The 20,416-nt window shown below is 40.3% G+C and overlaps 5 protein-coding genes across 6 annotated transcripts; 3 read left to right on the top strand and 2 right to left on the bottom strand.

The window, feature by feature from the left end:
- Positions 1–8: 8 nt before the first annotated feature.
- LOC111593928 (sulfhydryl oxidase 1) lies at positions 9–3,808 on the bottom strand. The gene is made up of 2 exons (XM_023307005.2): positions 2,173–3,808; positions 9–703 (listed from the first exon to the last, which is right to left on the bottom strand). The coding sequence occupies exons 1-2, from the start codon at positions 3,616–3,618 to the stop codon at positions 212–214; spliced, it is 1,938 nt and encodes a 645-aa protein (XP_023162773.2). The 5' UTR covers positions 3,619–3,808; the 3' UTR covers positions 9–211.
- A 448-nt stretch (positions 3,809–4,256) lies between these two features.
- On the top strand, positions 4,257–5,503 carry LOC111593894 (probable palmitoyltransferase ZDHHC24). Its single transcript, XM_023306962.2, has 2 exons — positions 4,257–4,691; positions 4,750–5,503. The coding sequence occupies exons 1-2, from the start codon at positions 4,451–4,453 to the stop codon at positions 5,349–5,351; spliced, it is 843 nt and encodes a 280-aa protein (XP_023162730.1). The 5' UTR covers positions 4,257–4,450; the 3' UTR covers positions 5,352–5,503.
- Positions 5,409–7,666, bottom strand: LOC111593893 (protein PTCD3 homolog, mitochondrial). The gene is made up of 2 exons (XM_023306961.2): positions 7,207–7,666; positions 5,409–7,147 (listed from the first exon to the last, which is right to left on the bottom strand). The coding sequence occupies exons 1-2, from the start codon at positions 7,534–7,536 to the stop codon at positions 5,513–5,515; spliced, it is 1,965 nt and encodes a 654-aa protein (XP_023162729.2). The 5' UTR covers positions 7,537–7,666; the 3' UTR covers positions 5,409–5,512.
- Positions 7,667–7,899: 233 nt separating this feature from the next.
- On the top strand, positions 7,900–10,061 carry LOC111593859 (glutathione S-transferase E14). Of its 2 annotated transcripts, XR_002751071.2 has the most exons (5): positions 7,900–8,259; positions 8,315–8,515; positions 8,590–8,712; positions 8,792–9,091; positions 9,185–10,061. XR_002751071.2 is itself a non-coding variant. In XM_023306906.2 (4 exons), exons 1-4 carry the CDS (start codon positions 8,116–8,118, stop codon positions 8,999–9,001), a joined length of 678 nt encoding a protein of 225 aa, XP_023162674.1. In that variant the 5' UTR covers positions 7,900–8,115; the 3' UTR covers positions 9,002–10,061. The 2 variants fall into 2 exon arrangements, 1 of the variants encoding a protein (XP_023162674.1); XM_023306906.2 differs by having other exon boundaries at positions 8,792–10,061.
- A 7,673-nt stretch (positions 10,062–17,734) lies between these two features.
- On the top strand, positions 17,735–18,739 carry LOC111593856 (muscle-specific protein 20). The gene is made up of 3 exons (XM_023306903.2): positions 17,735–17,854; positions 18,001–18,333; positions 18,396–18,739. Exons 1-3 carry the CDS (start codon positions 17,825–17,827, stop codon positions 18,585–18,587), a joined length of 555 nt encoding a protein of 184 aa, XP_023162671.1. The 5' UTR covers positions 17,735–17,824; the 3' UTR covers positions 18,588–18,739.
- Positions 18,740–20,416: the final 1,677 nt, after the last annotated feature.

The following is a 20,416-nucleotide window of genomic DNA, read 5'->3' as shown; positions in this document are numbered from 1 at the left end:
AAGCGATTTTTTTCTTTCGTTATGTTATGTTAAAGGATATACAACTGGAAGATTATTGATATATACATACACACATTCAACTTAAACTTATTTGTGAGTTACATACAAAAAAAACATTTAGAGGTGTTCGTTTTGAAATGTTGTGTTGTCTTTTTTAGAATTGGAGCTAAGCCACGGCGTGGTTTGTTGTTCTAGAAAGACGTGATTCTGATTACACCTTGCCTAGTAGATCGTGTCCATACGGTTTCTTGCGGTAGCCGCCTTTGAAGGCGAACAGCTTAAAGGCGATCACCATCATGACAATGCAGAAGGCGTAGAGGAACATGCCCATACGCATATCCATGTCGGAGAAGACGTTAGAGATCTGACGCTTCTGTCGCATGGTGTCCAGAGTCTCGTGCAGCAGCTCCGAGCGTTGTACACCGAAGCGACTGACAAACTGTGGATTGTGAATGTTCTTCAGAAAACTGAGCACCGCATCCTTGTTCCAGTCAATTGACAGATTCTCTTGCGACGCGGTTGCTGGCGCATTGCGGCACTGGGCACAGCTTTTGGCACTGGGAAATTGTTGTTTAGGGAATTCTGGATCCTCGGTGTCGTCGCCGGCCAGACGTTGATTGACCTCATTATGTGCTGCCCACAGCCAGAGCACAGCGTCGTCTTTCGATGCAACGTTCCAGATTTTACGACGCGTTGCCATTGCCTAAAACAGAAGATCGCACAACCCGTTAAAGCACACTTGTGTCAATATAAACAGCTGGTGTTAAGACAACAATGTAGGTCGTTTAAGTTAATACCGCAAACAAAAATAATATAATTAACAATTGCGTAATATTGGAGTTAATAAATCCGAGTTAATTAGTAATTTCTTAAATTTTTGCAGCAACAGCATGTTTTGATGTTGTAAAATAAAGGTTCTTTGACCCCTCTTGAATATATGTATTTATATATATATAAATATATGTCAAATCAGCATAAATATTCAGCAAAAACTAGACATCTGTATAAACGTTAAGATATGTAGGTTATCTAGAGTAGTCTAGACAAATTTGTATGCTTCAATATCGGCAAACTAAGCATTTAGGCATATTTTTATATATCTTTCAGATTGCTGACGTTTTTAGAATTGTTCAATAGCAAATGATTGCAAGGGCCTATGAGTACAAGCAATCTTTAAATATTAGTTTTTTTCTTTTTGTTTCAGTCATCGACTTTGTTTTCATTTTAGTTGTTTCTTTTATTCATTCAAATTAAGTTTCTGCTCAACGTGCTAATTGTATTATCGTGAGTTAGAGAGTTCAGTTACTTAAGAACTAGATATATGGGTTTGGGAATATACTAGTATAATGAGTAATACGTGAGTAATATGGATATATATTACGGTTGATTGCGCTTTTACTTGATTGTCCCCAATGAGTATGAGACGAACTGACTAATGCCTATTTAACTCAATATATATACATATATATAGAATATTGGACAGCTTAAGTTGAGCTAATGTTATTGGCATAAAACTCCTATCTTCTGTGTATGGGACACCGAATATTTACGACGTTAGTAAAACCCTAGGTGTGCTCAAAATTGACGAGCTAACCAAAATTAGTGTTAGACTACCCTCATACATATGGAAATATGGAAATAGCTAAGCTATTAGATAACCCATGTTTTCTGTATTTACTAATTTTTCTGTTAATGTATACGTATATGATCTTTGCGGGCTTTAGATCTACTAAAATGCAATAATTAGTTCTAGATAAATAATAATAAAATAAAATATATTTGCGCTGAAGAAATAGCTCAGAACCAGAAACTGAATTTAATTGTTATTCTAAGCTCCTTATCTAAAATACTTTCAGGCTGGAACAATTGATTGGTTAACCATACCAAAAGAAAAAAAGCAAACTATAGTTTTATAAATAAAGGCTGTGACAGCAGTTGTTGTTTAACAACAAATCAGCGCAAACGAATTCTCTATAAAATATATATATCTATATATATTTATGTATATAATGACTAGGCAAATACTCCCATAAGCTTTAGAGCGGCACCCTTAGGCCGCTCGGAGGTCAACGCTGATCTCATATAGAAAGCGTTTGCTACAATACACGTAGGCAAACAACTAAATTGCTGTGTGTGTGTGTGTGTGCGTGAGAGTGAGTGAGATTGACTCACCTGGAAGTGTTCGCTGCAGTCGGTGCAGCCGAAAAAGTTTTTGATATAGCCATGCATAGCCTGGAGCACTTCGAGTGGATCCTGCGACTCCTCGTTGCCCGCTGCCTGCACGCTCATAAAGTGAAACAGCGTCCACAGCGAGCAGCTGAAGCCACGATAGTGCGGACTGGAGCCCGCGCAGCCCACGTACTGAGTGCTCGAGTAGATTTGCCCAAGTTTCATTTCCAAACGTCGTATTTCATCCTCAAACTCTTTACCCGTCAGCTTCTGATTGAATTGCACAACGAAATCCTTTAACTTGGCAACTAGCTGGCGTCCGTTTGTACCAAGTGGGTTATAGCGTTGCAGGACGGTGAGGAAACGCTGTAGAGCCAGCAGCCGATCGCCGCTGATTTCGTTTACTTTGGCCACCTCGTTGTGCAGGATGGTGCGTATTGCCTGCTCCAGATCTGCCTGATAAATGATATGCTTGTTGCGCTGCACTTCCTTGATAATTTGTGTGAGCGAATTCTGCGTACTGTCGCTATTTGCCTGCTGCTGGGCTTCAGCTTGGTTTGATTTCGATGACTGTACGGTTCTTGGCGTAAAGTTCAGAGCATGCAGCGCACCTTCTATAGATTTGGCATATGCATCGCTGCTCTGTTCCGATGGCGTGTGTAGCTTAACATTTCCCTGTCGATCGACAAGCGCCAACTGTTGCTGATTGATGTCTAGCTTAAATTTCGCTGCAACGGCTGGATCGCTGAAACGACGCACCTGCACGGTGGGCCATTGTAGCAGGAATAGTGCCGTTTCAGCAGCCAGCGTGGAATTCTCCGGCTCATAGATGAGTGCTATGTACTGACGCAGGCTGTTCAGCCCTTCAAAGAGATCTGATGCACTCTCACTTTCCGCAACAGGCACGAAATTTGGCCAATATGTATTGTTCATGGTATGATTCTCGGCAGCCACCATACCAGCGAGCAGGCTGCGTATTTCATCGGGCTTCTGGGACTCCAGCTTTAAGCCATATTGATTGGCACTGGGCTGGAAGCCTGGGCGCATATAACGCAGAGTTGGATAGCCCATTACCTCGTAGTTGCGGCAAATACCATTATTTTCCTCGGCAGCACAATCAATGGCACTGACTATGACGACTTCCTGCCAGGCGTGCAGCTGCTCGGCAATCTGCTTGTAGGTGGGCGCAAATCGTCGGCAATGCCCGCAATATGTATTGTAGAATTCAACGAGCGAGCCGCGATTCTGTTCGAGCACAGTTTCATTGAAATTGGCCACTGTTAGCTTGACCACTTTATCGCTGTCATCGTATAGGCCGAGCTCCTCGTCCACCGGCGCTGATTGCTGTTTTAATATCGCCTCGTATCGGTTGAGTGGGACGCCAGCAGTGATCAATTTCAAAATACATAATATTATTAAGCATGCCAGCTGCGCACCTTGTCGAGTCATTGTTTTTTAGCCGTGTTCGCTGGATTTAAAGGTGTTCAGTGCGCAATGCAATGAGAACGACTGATACGATATTTCCTACCGTAGCATTTGGAATGTTTTATGGTTTCAATAATTTTGATTAGCCACACAGCGTTTTTTGTGCACTCTCTCCTCTGATTCTTATTCTGCTTCTCATTTACGTACGCTCGCGCTAATAGCTCTTAATAGAGATGAGCACTTTCAGTAAATAAGTGACTCAGTCACGGTGAGTCACGAGTGGGAATCGGAGATTATTTAAACATATTGAGAAAGGATGCAGCAGATTACTACACTACACGATCACTGGTTAGATAACAATTAAAAAACATTAAGGTAGGGTAAGCGTAGCAAAATTGTCATTCAATAGCAACAAATCTGCTAGGCTTCATGTTTTTGGAAATGTATGTAAAGGGACTTACTAAGGAATATAGTTATTGAGGTAGGGCCTATAGCTGACAAATGTTGCTGTCTCTAACTCAATGTAACAGGTTCGCAGACGGTAATGCCTAGACTTGATCAAGAATGTAAATACACACAACAAAATATGTATATTTGAAATGTAAAAAATATGTACAATTCGAACATTATGATAATTTAAAAATACAACTTGTAAGAAAATTTATAATTGTGCTTCTACAAAAAATCACAGTTTGGCTGCTTTAATGAAACAGCCCTCACACATAAAACGATAAGCGATATGAAAAAGTATCGATTAGCTGAAATACGATATTCACATATTGTCATAAGTACATCACTTGCATTGACAAACAAATTTGAAAGTGTTAAACAATTAGATTAGTTTAGTGACATTAAGATGATATTACGCCCATTGCATAGGGCTCTTTTGCCGCGCTCTGCAGGCGATGGGATGTGCTTTATGCTTATTGCAGCTGGGGTACCGCTAACTTACATATTTCAAGTGACAGTTATTATGCCCGAACTGCACAACGTAGGTAGTTTTTGGTATACAATAATTTGGCTCGCCGGCATTTTTTTGGTTTTCAATATAACGTCCAATTTGTTGGCCTGTATGCTGGTGGATACCTCCATTAAAAGTAAGTAGCTTAATATTGTGGAGGATGCATTTATATTTTGCAAATCTTTGCTTTGCAGTGCATATATTGAAGCCCCCATTGGAGCCGCAGCTGCTCAGCCGTTGGCATATGTGCGACAGATGCCAGGCGCTGGTACCTCCACGTTCGTGGCACTGCGAGACCTGCGACGTGTGCGTGCTCAAGCGGAATCATCATTGCCGCTTCACCTGCTGCTGTATTGGACACCACAATTATCGTTATTTCTTCTATTTTTTGTTCTACATGGGACTGGGAGCTCTTTACGTTACAATCAATGCCAGCATATATCTGTGGTATCTCCATGCCGACTTCTATTGGCGCCCTTACACATTAGTGACCATCCTTGTACCTGCTATTAGTCTGACTGTACATGCCAGTTGGGAGAACTTTTATGTTGTAATCTATGAGCTGAACATTTTGGCATTCCTCATGTCCGTGCTGATGCTCATTTATCATCGGCCCATCTTACAGCGTGGCACCGTAGTAAAGGATCGATTAAGCAACGCATACAATCTAGGCCTTCGAGGTAATATGGAAATGGTGCTGGGCAAACGGATGTATTGGACCTGGCTGTCGCCTTTTGTGCGCAGTGAACTGCCGCATGATGGAGTTAACTGGCTGCCCTTGACGAAAGAGGAATGAATCTAAATCTGCTTTAGAGGCTAGTCTTATATTCCTAAGTAATCTCACAACCTAGCACAAATATGTCGAATTTTAGTATTACATAATGCATTCCTTGCATTTATTTAACATTTTATATTTATTGCAAATTACAAAAACGAATTTAATGACTATTGCCTTTCTTATTTGTTGATGAAACCTTCGCCGACTAGGGATTTCAGCTTGGCCAAATGCACTTCGCTGAGAGTGAAGCCTTCGTGAATACGCTTTGCCAGTGCACTCGTTTCCATGTTGTTCTCAACGGCATACTGAAGGGCCAACAATGCCTGGCTGGGCGATTTGTTTAGAACGGTCGCCTCGATATACTCAAACAGAGCACTATCTGCGGGTGTGCCGGGAATGCGGTGCTGTTGCTTGTCAATGTAGTTGAACACTTCGACGGCCTGGTCGAAGCTACTGTTGTCGCGCACTAGTAGGGTCAGAATGTCGCCCAACATTTGGCCAGTGAAGGAGACTTTCTTGATGCGTTTAACGGACTCCTCGATCTTGTTGTACATATCCATCGCCACTTTGGCGCACTGCTTAGGGAGCTGCTGCTGGGCGGGCAATTCAGGATTTGGACGATTGTCCACCATAATGCGGAGTACGTAAAGCAACAGACTCTCGCGATGAGTGTGATCGAAGATGACCATGTCCGACCAGATGCGAGGCACGTGCTCAACAGCTCCATTGATCTCGATAGCTCTGAGGATCTCCTCCATGATACCCGGCTCGGGTATGTAGATGTTGGGCACCAGCATATCATAAAATTGCATAAAATCTTCAATGGATTCAGTCTGGCAGAGCAGCGCTAAATAATTGCGATAGTAAATGCCTTCTTTGAAGGAGTCGCCAATCAAATCGTAGTTGTTGCCAGTGTGCAGCAGGTCGTCTACCCTCTTTGCCAAAGCCTTGTCATGCAAATGATTGCGGCACACATCCATGGCCGTGGCAAAGAAGAATGTATCCTTCGGATGCTCCACCTTGAACTCCTTGCCGGCAATATCATTCAGAATGTCTATAATGACATGTGAGACAGGTGCGCGCTCCCGACAGAATATAATCAAGAGATAGTAATAGGAGCCCAGGCTAGGCGTCACGCCGAGTTGCTTGAATTCTGGCAGCACTTTTAGTGCTGAGCTGCGTGCCAATTTAAAGTTTCCAAATGTGCTGATGCACTCAAGTACCGCATTTAGCGTACCCAGATTGGGTTGCAGTTGCTGTTCCGCCATTTGATTTAGCAGCGACGTGCACATCTGCCAGCGTAGCTCGGCTGTATCCTTGATGAAGCTAACAATCTGTATGATGGCATTATACGTATTAGTGTCCAGCTGGATCCGCTTCTCATTGGCTTCCTGGAGCAGGGCATAGGCACGCTCACACTGCAAGTATTTGGCCATTCCTCGTATAAGCGCTGCATAGGATTGGGGTGTCTTTGGCTCAATTGCTGCGTAGAGTTTCTCAGCTAATTCCCCATCCTTCCAAGTCTTGCCATGCCGTTCACGTCGACGATTGTTTTGCATGAACCAGCGCTCCTCAATATATTCTTCTGGCAACGGCTCTTGATTGTTGTAGAAGCACACCAGCTCTAATAAGCTCTGTTTCAGCGCATCAGTAACCTCAATGCCCTTTTGTTCCAATAGATTATACACTAGCACAGCATCCGTCACCTCACCTTGTGAGATGAGCAGCTGCAGAGAACTCGCATCTACCTCTGATTCCTCCGTGTAGACCATGGATGGTGCAAACTTTTCAATGGGTGGCTGGGCTTCTTGGTGCTATGGGGCATTTAAAAGAATTTTATAATATATATATTTTAGTCGAGTGAAACACTTACCATAAACAGCTCGCGATGCTCCTCTTTGATCCAATTGGCTGCCTTGCGCCCAGCCTCCTTCGATAAAGCATATGTTCGTTTTGCGATGTTCGACATGGGTATCAGAAAGGGATCATCGTGATATTTATAGTGCGGTGCCGTTGAATCGCGTCCCACGGTGCTGGCCAACGCCTGCAGCAGATCTGTAGGCGATCGTTCAATGCGTTTTGGAATTTCAATGTGCTCTGCAGCCGGTCTCGCAGCGGTTGTGTAATGTGTGCCATTGCCGCTGGCTATGTGACGCGTTAGCCTAGACCTGGGCAGCTGTCTTAACTGGCGCGAAAGGTACATAATGAATAAATTTGGGATGTGTTAGCTCAACACTTTCAGTTAAAAAGAATTAATTTTCAATTAACAAATATTATTCGCTAACACAGTGGCAAGAGCAGTGTGACCGAAGTGAGGCAATCGTTGAATGCGCAACAGCTGATCAATGCGGCTGGCTGAAGAGGTATATCGATAGAATATCGTTACAATTGTGGCGGCTTACAATAGTTGCTCCACACTACGCGCGTAAATAAAATTCAAAAACTTCTGAAATTGGGATTTTAATTTTAATATTCATTTGTATTTTTTATGCATATTTTAACAATTAAGAAGTTTTAATTTTTAAAGCTTTTATTAAGTATGCGGTATTATATATTACTAGGGCTTCTTATTTTAAATTACTTTAAGCGATGTTTACACAGAGATTAAAAAGATCGCCGACCACGCTCTCTTGCTCTCACTCTCTCGCTCATCCTCTCTTTAAGCTATCGCAGATTTCTACATTAAAGAGAAGCTGAGATTGTTTGGCATTTCAGTTGCTTGGTAGCTCTACCTGTGTTTGCTTGCTTTGCTGTTTATCTGTTCAACTTTTTTTTATTTGTTATGTCTATACCGATCTTATATTACGATGACCGCAGTCCACCCGCGCGCAGCTGTCTGATGCTCATCAAAATGTTGAATATCAATGTGGAGCTGCGGTTCGTAGATTTATTCAAGGGCGCACAATTTGACAAAGCCTTCTTGGCAGTGAGTATGTATGCAAATCGTTGGCAGAGCTGAATACTAATTATTTATCCTCCAGTTAAATCCACAGCATAGCGTTCCAACGCTTGTGCATAATGAACTACTTCTCACAGATAGTCATGTTATACTCATCCATTTGGCGGAGCATTTTGATGGAGAGGGCAAATGGTGGCCGAAGGAATATGCAGACAGAATGAAGGTGCTTAATCGCCTGTTCTTTGAGTGCTCTTTCCTCTTTCGCCGTGACAGTGATTTAATGGTACTTAGCTGTCGCTTAATTGTAAGCTATGATATTTACAAATTCCCTTTTGCCTCTATCCCATTTGCTGGCAGTCGGAAATCGTGCGCAAGCAGTATGCCAATGTGGATGTGACTTACCATAAGCGCAAGCTCCACGAAGCGTACGACATCATGGAGCACTATCTGGACGGCCAGAGCTACATGGCTGGCGATCAGGTTGGCGACCACAGCAACTAAATGCATTCCCCATTTCATCTTAATTGCATTCACTGCCAACTATGTTTGGCTTTTACAGCTAACGCTCGCCGATATATCCATTGTGACCACATTGAGCACGGTGCAGCTCATGTTTCCGGTGGAGGCAGCACGTTGGCCGCAACTACAGCGCTGGTACGCCACAATGCGGCAATTGGATGCTTACGAAGTGAATCGACTAGGGGTGGAAAAACTACGCGACATTGTGCAACAACTGGGCAAATTTGAATTTCCCAAGCAGCAGCTCTGATTAAGCTGCAGCTTATTTTAATGAACCGGTTCAAAGCGTTAGCTTGGATTATGGCTTAAACTGTCAATTAAAATTGCTCTGGAAATAAAGGTAGATTTGACTAAGAAAGTGTTCAGAAGTCAATGTAGAATTTCATCAGCTTCTGAAAATATTTTAATAGCATTTATTTTGCTTCCTAATTAGAAATGAACTAAACATAAATATCGAACCGGTTTAGAAATATAAGTTAATCTATATATGAACTGGAACTGTTAAGGATTCTTCTACACATCAATTTGCAGTATAAAAGAGAAGCTTAGTAGCTTCCCTAAGATACATCAAACCAGCTGCTGGAGGCATATAGAAAGACGAAACATTGGTCCAGGAACCGAACCATCTGCTGCTCTGCTGCTATCACATCCATCATATTAAATAGCAATTATAAACATATCTCACATCTCCCATACGCCAGCCTAATTTGCTATGTACGCTGTTTGTTTAAAGCCCATTACATATAAGTATGTACAAATATAGAAAAGCGCTAATGATATTTCGAATTATGTCTGGACATCATTAGCATATGGCTCAGTTGTGGAGCCAGTTGATTTGACTGTGGGTTGGTTACGCACTCTGTTTGCACTCGAAATGTTGGCTAATATTTGCATGCGGCGCGATAAGGACGAGTGGGACGACAGGCATGTCATGCCTAATGGCCATATCGAGTGCGCAAATTTGAGTTGGGTAAAAGTAGGGTAAATGGCTTTCAAGTATTACGCGGCGTTAATTGCACGCAAACCCGCGTAATATACAATTTCGTGCTGGTCACCCAGCTCAAATAAACTTCAGAGATCCCTTCAGACGACCTCTCCTTGACCGTGACTGCGCTCATCTATCCTCCTCTGACTTTTGCACTCAGGTGCTGCACAGCTGCTGCAACTGCAATACGATTTGCTTTTGTCTGCAAAAATCTGCGCTGGGGCACGCAGCAAACTTTGTAGTCAGCAAGTTTTTCAATTTGCCAAGCTGTAATCCAACATTTATTTGCGACACCATGACAGACCCTTGATTAGCTTATATATTTTTTCTGAGCTGCATATTGTGTATGCAATGCATCCCGAACAGTTGAACTGCAATGAAAAAACATAATATTAGTATTATTTAGAAGATAATTTAATACTAAAGACTTACCTGCCTCTGTTTCTCTGTGTGTTTTCGATGACTTTCATTGTCTCCCTTCCTCTGTCTCTCTCGGTCTACCTGTCTCTATTTCTCTTCACACTTTCCCTCTAGTTTTTTGACATGTTTCACACGCTTATAAAATTTTATTCATATATTTTATTTACTTTATTTATTAAATAACACGCTTTGAATATTGTTTTCTTTTTGCTTCTACTATTTGCATTTTACGTAGGACTCGATTAAAAGCCAAACTGCCGGCAACTGATTTTATTTATGTTCATTCGACAGCGACAGCAGCTAAAGGGAAACAAGCAGTCAGGAAGGAGGAAGGGACAGGGCATGTGGGCGTGGTTCACACAGAGGCCAGAGCATGATGTTTGTAGAACGTAAAAGCGAAATCGAATCGAGGCGAATCGAATGGGTTTCATATTGAATTTAAAGCAATGCCAACAGCAGCTATTTGCTCAGGCTTTAATTATATTTATTGTATATAATTTAATATACAAATAATTATGTTAAACAGCAGAAGTAGAGCTGGGGTGTGGGTGTAGGTAAGTGCATAAATTGCGAGCAGAAAAGGCGCAAATACAAACGAAAAACAAAACGCCTAAAAGCAGGCAACGACTTTTGTCAAGAGGCGCCATAATTAAGCGCATAATGAGTGGAAATTAGCGAGGCTGTTAAAAGTTACAAGCAAGGGGGCGGAGCGAAAGGGGATAGCTGTGAGGGTAGGGGCAGCAGGCCTAAGCCCTACGGCACGCTACATTGCAAATCGAGTTGCAAATGACAAACGACACCAGCAACAGCAGCGGCAGCAACAACAACAAAACACTTTTTGTCGGCCTCTTCAAAGTTTTTTAGGGGGTCGCGGCAGTGGAGTGGATGTGGGTGGCTTATGTAGGTGACGGTTCCTGCAGGTGTTAGGGTCTGTAACTTGAGCTTAATGCTGAAAAATACATTTTGCAAATTGATTTATGTGTAAAATGTTGCTTTGAAGTCGCAATGCGACGCCTTAAACACGAGTAGCTGCTCTCCGACACCCACAGCTGTGCCCACCTGCTCCTGCACCTTTTACTCAATTTAACGAAGTGTAGACCTTTCCACTCGCTAAGTCTCAAATCACATTAAATGCTGCCCCCTATTAACTGTTTGTTTTAAAGTGTTAGCCCCAACTAAATTCGCAACATTCGACCGACCGCAGTTAGCGAAGCGTACGCTGCGGAAATATTGACAAAGTTTTATGGTCCAGGCATTCCATCAGCACTTTAAGCAACATTTGTTGATTCTATTTATTCTATTTGGGTCAGTCCGAAGTTTTGCTCTGCTGTTTTCTCTCTGCCTTTTTTTTGTTTGTGGCTCTGTGTGATGGAGGCTCTGAATTATTGATTAAAGAGGCAGCAGACAAAAAAATGAATGGAGATGGCGTGAAGTGGTCGAAACTGTTAGGCAAAGGCATATCCTGTAGGGGACTAACCGAGTTCTTCTTAAGCAACTGCTCAGATTTCATTTTAGATGGATTATAGCTGCTTTATATGTCAAGCTCTTGGCTACTCTCTGCTCATAGTAGTTATATTTTATAGTTAAATAAGATGACGTTACACCCTAGGTTATTCACCTGAGTCTAACTGCAGCTTGACTTACATATATACCATATATTCTATATGCTGTCAGCTGTTATGACCTACATCATTCGACATACCCTCGGCCCACTCACTGCTCTTCCCAGGGTATACGAATATCTTTTGACTTTCAGGTCTCTTGGCCAATTATTACCTGTAAGAGAGTTTTTGCCCTAATTTTATCTGCTTTAAGCTTGAATGAGCACCAATATTGCATTGAATTCAATATGTATTTGGGTTTGGGTCGACCTTTTTATTTATATTTTTTCTTTTCGCCTGGAATTCGTAATTAGGGTTTTTTATATTACGACTAAATTGGCCAAATGAAATGTTGGCAGGCAAACTTTTCGCAGACAAAAAGCCAAGCAAACAAAAACCAGCCAAAACTCGAAATAAACGACTTCAAAGGATGCCGCAGAGTACAGCCAAAACAAAACCAGAAGAAGAAGAAAACACGAAGCGGTATAAACAGAAGACAAATACAAATAATTAAAAAATGTGCGTCAATTATTGCCCAAGACATGGCGGAATTATTGAGGCGAAAATAAAGGGTAAGCGAAATGCTTAGCCGCAGGATTTTGCGAATGCTCATCAAATTTTAATTGCCAAATAGAAATTCGAAATAGACGTCAAGAGAACTGTGCGCGAAACTTATAAATATCGGCGTCAAAGCTCTGCGCTCTGTCTGTGATTTAGAATGTCGGAGCACACGGCGTATGCGCGATGCGCTGTATTTATTTTTATGGCCCGATGACGACATTGAGTCGCGAGTTTTTCCAATTAAATATTAAAGCAGCAGCAGCGACAGTCCACATAAATAACACGCCAGCTATTAATAGCGAAGAAAACTGTCTGCAGTAGACAACTATTTTGCCACATAATTTCTTGTTTATTTTTAAAGCACACACAAATGAAATCCTATTTTGCGGCGTAAGCCAAAAGTCAAGTGCGAATTATATTTGGCCAACATTCGCATTCGCATTGGCGTTGGCTTCACTTCATTTCCTTTTCCTGGTTGTAAAAACAAACGGAAATTCGTTGAACATCTCTCTCTTTACTCTAAACAATAGCCACAAGTGGCACAACATTCACCCAAAAAGGCAAAAATAGGCAATCAACCCTAAAGGACAGCGTTGTACACCCACGCATTAAACCCATTTTCGCTTGACTTCATTGCGGAGTTTATGCGCTGGCCATTCCCTACCATCTGCCATTATCTAGGGGATATTCTCGCCTGGGCTTACACTATGTAACAATCCTATTCAAAGCTTATACTCCAATAATATTTGATGGGGGTTTAAGAGTCTGCTTTGTGTTGCATTTGAATCCTCTGAATCATTTGGGTATCTGCGTTGTTGAAAGCCAGTCTGTCTACCATTATTCGAGGCTATGCTCAACTACCAAATAGTATTCATGAGATCTGCAGAGTTCAAGCCAAACTTTGAAAATTTTATTTTTATTCTCTATCTGGGGCATATTATAGTTCTGGCTGGCTGTATGTAACAAGCTCCAACTAATACACCATTAATAGAAGCTCGCATGCACACTCTTATACGAATTTCAATCTATATTATTCCCAGACTTTATTTCAAGCCAATACCCTACTCCTGTACAGCACTCTTGTTTTTGAATCTTATACTCCATTCTTATACTACACTCATAATCGATAATCCGTTATCGAATATCACAAGATCATTTCGATTGCCATTCTTAAGCCCCAGTCTTATACTCCACTTTAATACACCACTCTTGCACTTCAATTACTATACATCACTCTTATACTCCACTATACTGCACTCTTATACTTCAATGTTATTACTTACTGTTGTACTCCACTCTTATACTGAATTACAATACGCCACTCGAAAGCGTCACTCTTATATTCCACTCGTATACTCTACTCTTATAATCCACTCTTACACACCACTCTTAAGCTGCCCTTCTATACCCCAATTTTAATATAAATATTTGTGCCAATTAAATTTCTAGGGTATTTACTAGGCGGTCTCTAGTTAGCTATTGTTTGTCGTCCATTCTGTTGGCAGTTTTGGCCACTGCTTTCGGCTGTATTTTGGAATGTGTGTCCTTTGTTACAATTTTATGTTGATTTATGTGAAAATAATCCAGGCGCATTTAACATGGAGTGCTAGGCCTTAAACGTAAGCCTCCCTTTTAGACCTCGGTCGTCCTGTTGCAGCTGCCGCAAATCAAATTGACGAAACAAACAAACGTACAAGTGTTCAAGCGGCTAACTTATTTATTCAAGTGGGCGAGAAGTGCTCGTAACGAAACTTAGCTAATATACACTGTAAGCAGATAGGTAAGTGGGTATATTGATTGAAATTGTAAAAATCAGGAATTGGGAAAATTTGATATTTGAGAGGATTTATGAGATTTTTTCTTTAAGTTTCTTATAAGAATGATAGTACCTATTGATAATTTATCGGTTTATTACAAATCGTATGTGCTCAACACGCTCTAACTATTACTCCTACAGGGTATCTAGCAGCAGTCATCATATTATTAAGCAATTTTATTTGCTAAATGAATTGAATTTTGATTTCAATTTACATTGTTTCACACAAACAACAAGTGTAATTCAATTATAACAAGTTTATTGGTCGCAAGGAGCATTCGAAAATTAAACTTTATTTGACCAATAATGATTTAGAAAAAATAACAATAAAGGCAATGCAAAATGCTTGTAATTTAATTACAATCAACAAATTTTTAATTTGCAGCTGATATAATTGCCAAAAGGCAAATTTAATACACTTAATTGCTAAAGGACTGTGGGACTGGCCGAAAATCCATTGACAACAGCCAAAATTTTGTTAATTAAAAAATAGCTGCCTAGAGGGCCACCTTATCAGAGAGAAAGAGAGAGAGAGGGATGGTGATACTGGGTCGGTGGAGGACCCTAACAACTGGACCGCCTTGGCCCACAGCGGCCGTAAAAATAAACCAACACGCCATGCGGCGAGAATGTGTGAAAAACAACAAATACCGCTCCTTTTACTGCGCTGCTCCACTCCCACTCTTCACGCTCTCTCTGCACTCGTGTCATCTCAATGGCTCGAGAGTCCAATAGCCTACGCGTACGTTGAGAGGCGCCTGGAAAATCTCAATTGCTGACGCAGCGCCACATTTGTTGTTTTTTCTTCTCTTCCACCTGTTCGGCGCGGCCACAAAAATAGATTCAACCCAGCACACAATTTGTGCGTGGTCTGTGCGCCTTGTACGCGTATGCCAGCGATTGTTATCGAAATTGTATCCGCTCTAGCAGCAAGACAAAAAAATGTTATCGCCGTCAATGTCTGCGTGTGGGCAAGGTCACACAGTCGCAGCTTTTGGCCTGCCCTCATTTTACTTAACTTTACGTTTATTATTGTTATTTTTCTTATATTTTGATGTTATTGTTTCAGTGTGTGTGTGTGCGTGTGTGTGTTGGCTTTTTGGCAAATGTATGCTTGTTATTTCTCGCTTTGTTGTTGTTAATATGAATAAAATATGACCATTTATTAAGGGCATGCACTTTGTCTGACTTGGCGGCATTCAGAGCGTATAAAAATCTCCCTACACCCGCCCTGGCAAATGGCATGCTTTGGAAATTGTCTTGTATACACTACACTAAATGAGCATACAGAAGATGTGATTAATTATGCTACATATAGAACTGAATTTGACAGGCAAATAAGTTGGGTTGAGAATTGAAATATTCTTATTTAAAAATATTTATAAATTAGGAATCAGACGGACAAAGAAAATTTCAGATAGATTTCTCTACTCTAATTTATATAAAAAATAAATCAATGCTTAATCTTTGACTTTCTCCAAGCCTCAACTAAAATAGTTAATTTTTAAACTTTTTCAAATTTTTATAAGAAAATTCAGAGTTCGTCAAGTCTCACACTCCCTTCCCTTCAATGAGTTCATTAGGCGTTTTGACATCATTTAAATTGTCTGCTGAATGCGCCCTCAAGCGCTTTTCAATACCCCTCAGCATATAAATTAAATTAACTGCCTGGACATAAAAATGGCTTTGACCTTGGGCCAAACTGTTCGAAAAGTTTTTCTGTTCTGCATTTTGTGATGTTTATGTAAATGTTAATGCCATGTGTCTGCCATAAGGAGTAGTCAAAATATCTTGTCATAATTATGTATCTTATGTATTTTATAGCTTTAATTAATTGGAATGTGTGTGTTAAAAACAACGATGACTTTAAGTATCTTCTGAATCGTCGGAAATATCCGTTATTGAGGGTATTTCGAAGAACTGTAAGAGCTCCATTTTCGATGTGATGGAGTCGCTCCTTGTGGGCGTTCTTCGACTAACCTTGTCATGGTCATCCTCAACATCGTCTTCGTCGTTTCCATCGAAAAACAATTCAAATTCATCTGTTTCTTTGCTCTGGTCGCTGTTGTTGTTGTTGTTCCTTAAGCTTGTATGCGTGCTGGAGGAGGTCGGCTTATACTGATCGGATGGCAATTCTTGAAAATGAAATTCGTTTATTTTGATCTCGGAATCCTCAGGTCGGAAACGTATATTACGCGCTTTCTTCAACTGTTTCGTGCACTTTGGCCCATCATCCTGCGATCCCTCTGTCACGCCTAAATTATGAAAGTTCTTCTGGCTATGCAAGTTTTTGAGTATTTCCGTCGAATCTTCGCAAAGAAGACGCCGATTTTTGATTGTATTTACCATAACTTCTCTATCGAATGCCGTTTTCATCTTCAAAATTTCCGTTTCGGAATCCGAATCGGAACCCAAGAGACCTTGATCTCCACTATTCGATGGCTGAACGATTGTCGTTGAAACACTCTCATCTGTTGAAAATGCAGTTTCTGCTTCTTCCTCGCTGACTTGTACTACCAACTGATTATGGCTTTCATCTGTGTTATATTTCGCTTCTTTCTTGGTTAACTTTTTGTCGGCGTCCATAAGTCAAGTTTTGTGTGTATTTTGTATGTGTATGTAGGCTATCAAACTAGAACTAATATCTCAAAATTTGATTGAGAGTCTAGTGCCAACTAGAAATTAATATTAATTTGAATATATTTTCGAATATCTTTGACCTGGGAGTAGATTCGATTGCAAGTGCTTTTAATGAGTTGAATATTGTTTTGGTATTACTCTGTGATATCTCATATTTTCTATGAACAATTTCGAGGAATTTCCCACTTGAATAAACTAATTCACATAATTTTCGCACAATTCGAAATTCATTCAACACTCAGCGAAAGCGATTACATATGCCAATTTTAAGCATGATACCATGCATTCCGCTTCCAAAAAAAATATGAAAATTGAAAATTGAAAAGAAAAGAAAATGCATTAAGACAGCTGGGCAAAAGGCCGCAAGCCGATTTCACACTCCGAAAATCGTGTGTGAAAACTGTGGAAATTTTCAAAAAGATAAACACAGCACAGAAGAGCTGATATTACGTATACGTTGATTGGACGAGAAGAAGAAGAAGGAGACGAAGCAGAGGCAATGCTAATAACTTAACCTAGCAGAAGAAGCAGTTGTTGAAGAAGAGGAAGCAGCTTGTAAGAATTTACTTAGAGGCGCGCGTCTATTTTCACAAGATGTGTGAAAAATTATTGAAATTGATTTTTCCCAAGTTATTTTTTTTGTTTCTGATGATTTTTCTGATCTAAATTTAAAACGTACGACTCATGCGAGATGGCGACGCTCAAAGTCGGAATAGTGAGAAATAAAATGAACACACACATACACAAACACACACATACACACACACTCACTTGCACACACACACCTGATGACCGCGCCCACGCCTTGGCCACAAAATCTCAGCAGCGTTTGCTCATGTAGACGACTCCGAATTCGGATATATTTTTGGAAAATTCTTGAACAGTGTGTATGTGTGTGTGCGTGCATTGGTCTGTGTGAGCAGTCGACTCTTGCTCTCGCGCTTTAAAAGCCGCATACGCCCTGTGGCCAGGCATCAGTGTAGGCTTGCAATAGCTTTGGTGAAGATCTTATCATTTACTCCCCTTTAAACAAAACAAAAACCACTCAAAATGTCTCTAGAACGTGCTGTTCGTGCCAAGGTGAAGAAAAGTGAAAATAAAATATTAAAAAAAAATTAAAATCATATGAATAATGTGAAAAAAATTGAAATTTTATAATTACAATTAAAAGTGTTGTGTGTAAAGTAAAATAATAATAATAATAATGCATTTGCTTTGTCAATTAGATTGCCGGCAAACGCAATCCCGAGATGGACAAAGAGGCCCAGGAGTGGATCGAGTCGATTCTGGGTGAGAAATTCCCCGCTGGTCAGGCATACGAGGATGTGCTGAAGGACGGCCAAGTGCTGTGCAATCTGATCAACAAACTGCAGCCCAACTCCGTGGCCAAGATCAACACGTCCGGCGGACAGTTCAAGTTCATGGAAAATTTGAACAACTTCCAGAAGGCACTGAAGGAATACGGCGTGCCCGACATTGACGTCTTCCAGACCGTCGATCTCTATGAGAAGAAGGACATTGCCAATGTGACCAACACCATTTTCGCTCTGGGCCGTGCCGTAAGTACACTAATGATTGAGTGACTGAGTGAATGACTGACTGACGCACAATTTTGTTGCAGTGCTACAAGCACGCTGACTTCAAGGGTCCCTTCCTGGGCCCCAAGCCCGCTGACGAGTGCAAGCGCGACTTCAGCGAGGAGCAGCTGAAGGCTGGCCAAACCATTGTTGGTCTCCAGGCTGGCTCCAACAAGGGCGCCACCCAGGCTGGTCAGAATCTCGGTGCTGGCCGCAAGATCTTGCTCGGCAAGTAAACCCCTAGGAACTGTCCTCTACTTTCTATCTGTGTCTTTCTATCTATGATTTCTTTGTTATAATTTTTACAACTATGTTTAATTGTTAAGTTTACGAAAATCAAAACATATTAAACCAACCAAAAACTATTCCTCACACACACACACAAAACCAAAAAAAAAAAAAGATATATGAAACACTCACACAAATGCACACATGCACAGCACAAAGGGCTTGTCTTTGCGATTTATATTAAGTATACTCCTAAGTTTATTTATACAAAAAAAAAAAAATGAAAAGAAATAAAGAGAAGATTATGTGGAGATAAAAAATGTAAATCGAAATCGAAATCGAATTTTAACCTTCAGCTACAAAGTGTGGCGTTTGTGTGGGTGTCTCTTTTTTTATTCATTCTATAAATCTAGCATATAAACGTATATCTGACATGCATATATATAATCTAAATATGGCTGGCTATAAGTAACATATAGATATACATCTGTGAGAACGTAAACAGCCCGTGAAGCGTGTTGAGGTCATTCTATATTATATATATAAAGTATATATCATCGTCTACATCCAAATATTCACATTTTATGGAAGTAGTTAAGACAAAGTCTTATGATTAATTCTACTAAATTGAATTAATATAAAAGCATTTTTTTGCTTTTCTTTTTTTGGCTAAGCAAGCCGTAAAATTTTTCTATAATATAATCTAGCTGCAGGTGTTATACGACATTCAAAATAATGTGCTCGAGACATATTCAGAATTTCACGCCCCCATTTAAATCCGTTGCACTTTTTGATTTATGCATACGAATTTGAATTTTTTTTTGAGGGTATTTAATTTTAGTCACGTTTCTTGTAACTTTTAAGGAAATTTTAAAGGAAATTTTGTACATATCAACAAGTTGAAAGCTGAAAGAGAGCAATTATTCGTGGAGTAATCGTTATGGATACTGGAAAAAATTTACTTGCTCACTGCTGACCCATCCCTAATAAATGCTTTCCACTTTTATTCGGATAGTAAGAGACGGAATGCATTTGAGCTCAATATTGCGCTTTCGACAGAGTTAAGTTAGTTGGGTGATTAGGCAAAAGAGGGCGTAGTTGTGTGGAGTTTTGCGTCGTTCTAAGCTGGAGCGCAAGCACAAAGAGAGAAATTAGTCAGCGTGCATATTGTGAGTTGATCGGTACTGCAGTAAATTTGATTGTTTAGAAAATAAATTTTATATCTATATTATATGTTGTTTTTGTTTGTGTTTTATTTTGTTTATCTTATTATTCAACTGTTCCTTGGATTTGAATTCGAGTAAAAATATTTTCGTTTGGCTATTAAAATCAGAAAAAAAATATGGCGGCGTACCTAAATGCAATCCACATAGTGTAAGTAGCTGAAGGAGTGAGAGAGAGAGAGAGCGGGAAGTTCAGTGGATTGAAGATAATTATGGTGGTAAGCGAGTTCTCTTACATTCTCACGTATGTATACCATAGAAATAAAATGTCGAAAGAGTATTTAAGTTTCGGCATGACTTATATACGATTTTTAGACTCACATTGTTGCGCTATGAGTACACGTTTATAATGCAAATGAAAAATATTCTTCATTAGGTTTTTGCTAATTGCTAGCCAGTCTTTGCTAAATATAAAATTCGTATAATACTTACTAAGTCAAATTTCCACAAATTCCAATGCCAAAAGTCTCTACAATATACAGCAAAAAAATATATAAATATGGCGATAATCAGATAAAAGCGCGTGCCAGCATTTGGCATTTTTGTTTACAATTCAATAATTTGCGCAATTGCTGCAACGAAAAATTGAGGGCGCAAATATATGCATTGATTGT

This window comes from Drosophila hydei, unplaced genomic scaffold, assembly GCF_003285905.1.
Source record: "Drosophila hydei strain 15085-1641.00,03,60 unplaced genomic scaffold, DhydRS2 tig00008122-arrow-pilon, whole genome shotgun sequence".
NCBI classification, from domain to species: Eukaryota; Metazoa; Arthropoda; class Insecta; order Diptera; family Drosophilidae; genus Drosophila; species Drosophila hydei.
Note: the sequence above shows the minus strand (reverse complement) of the source record. Positions and strands in the feature narration are given on the sequence as shown.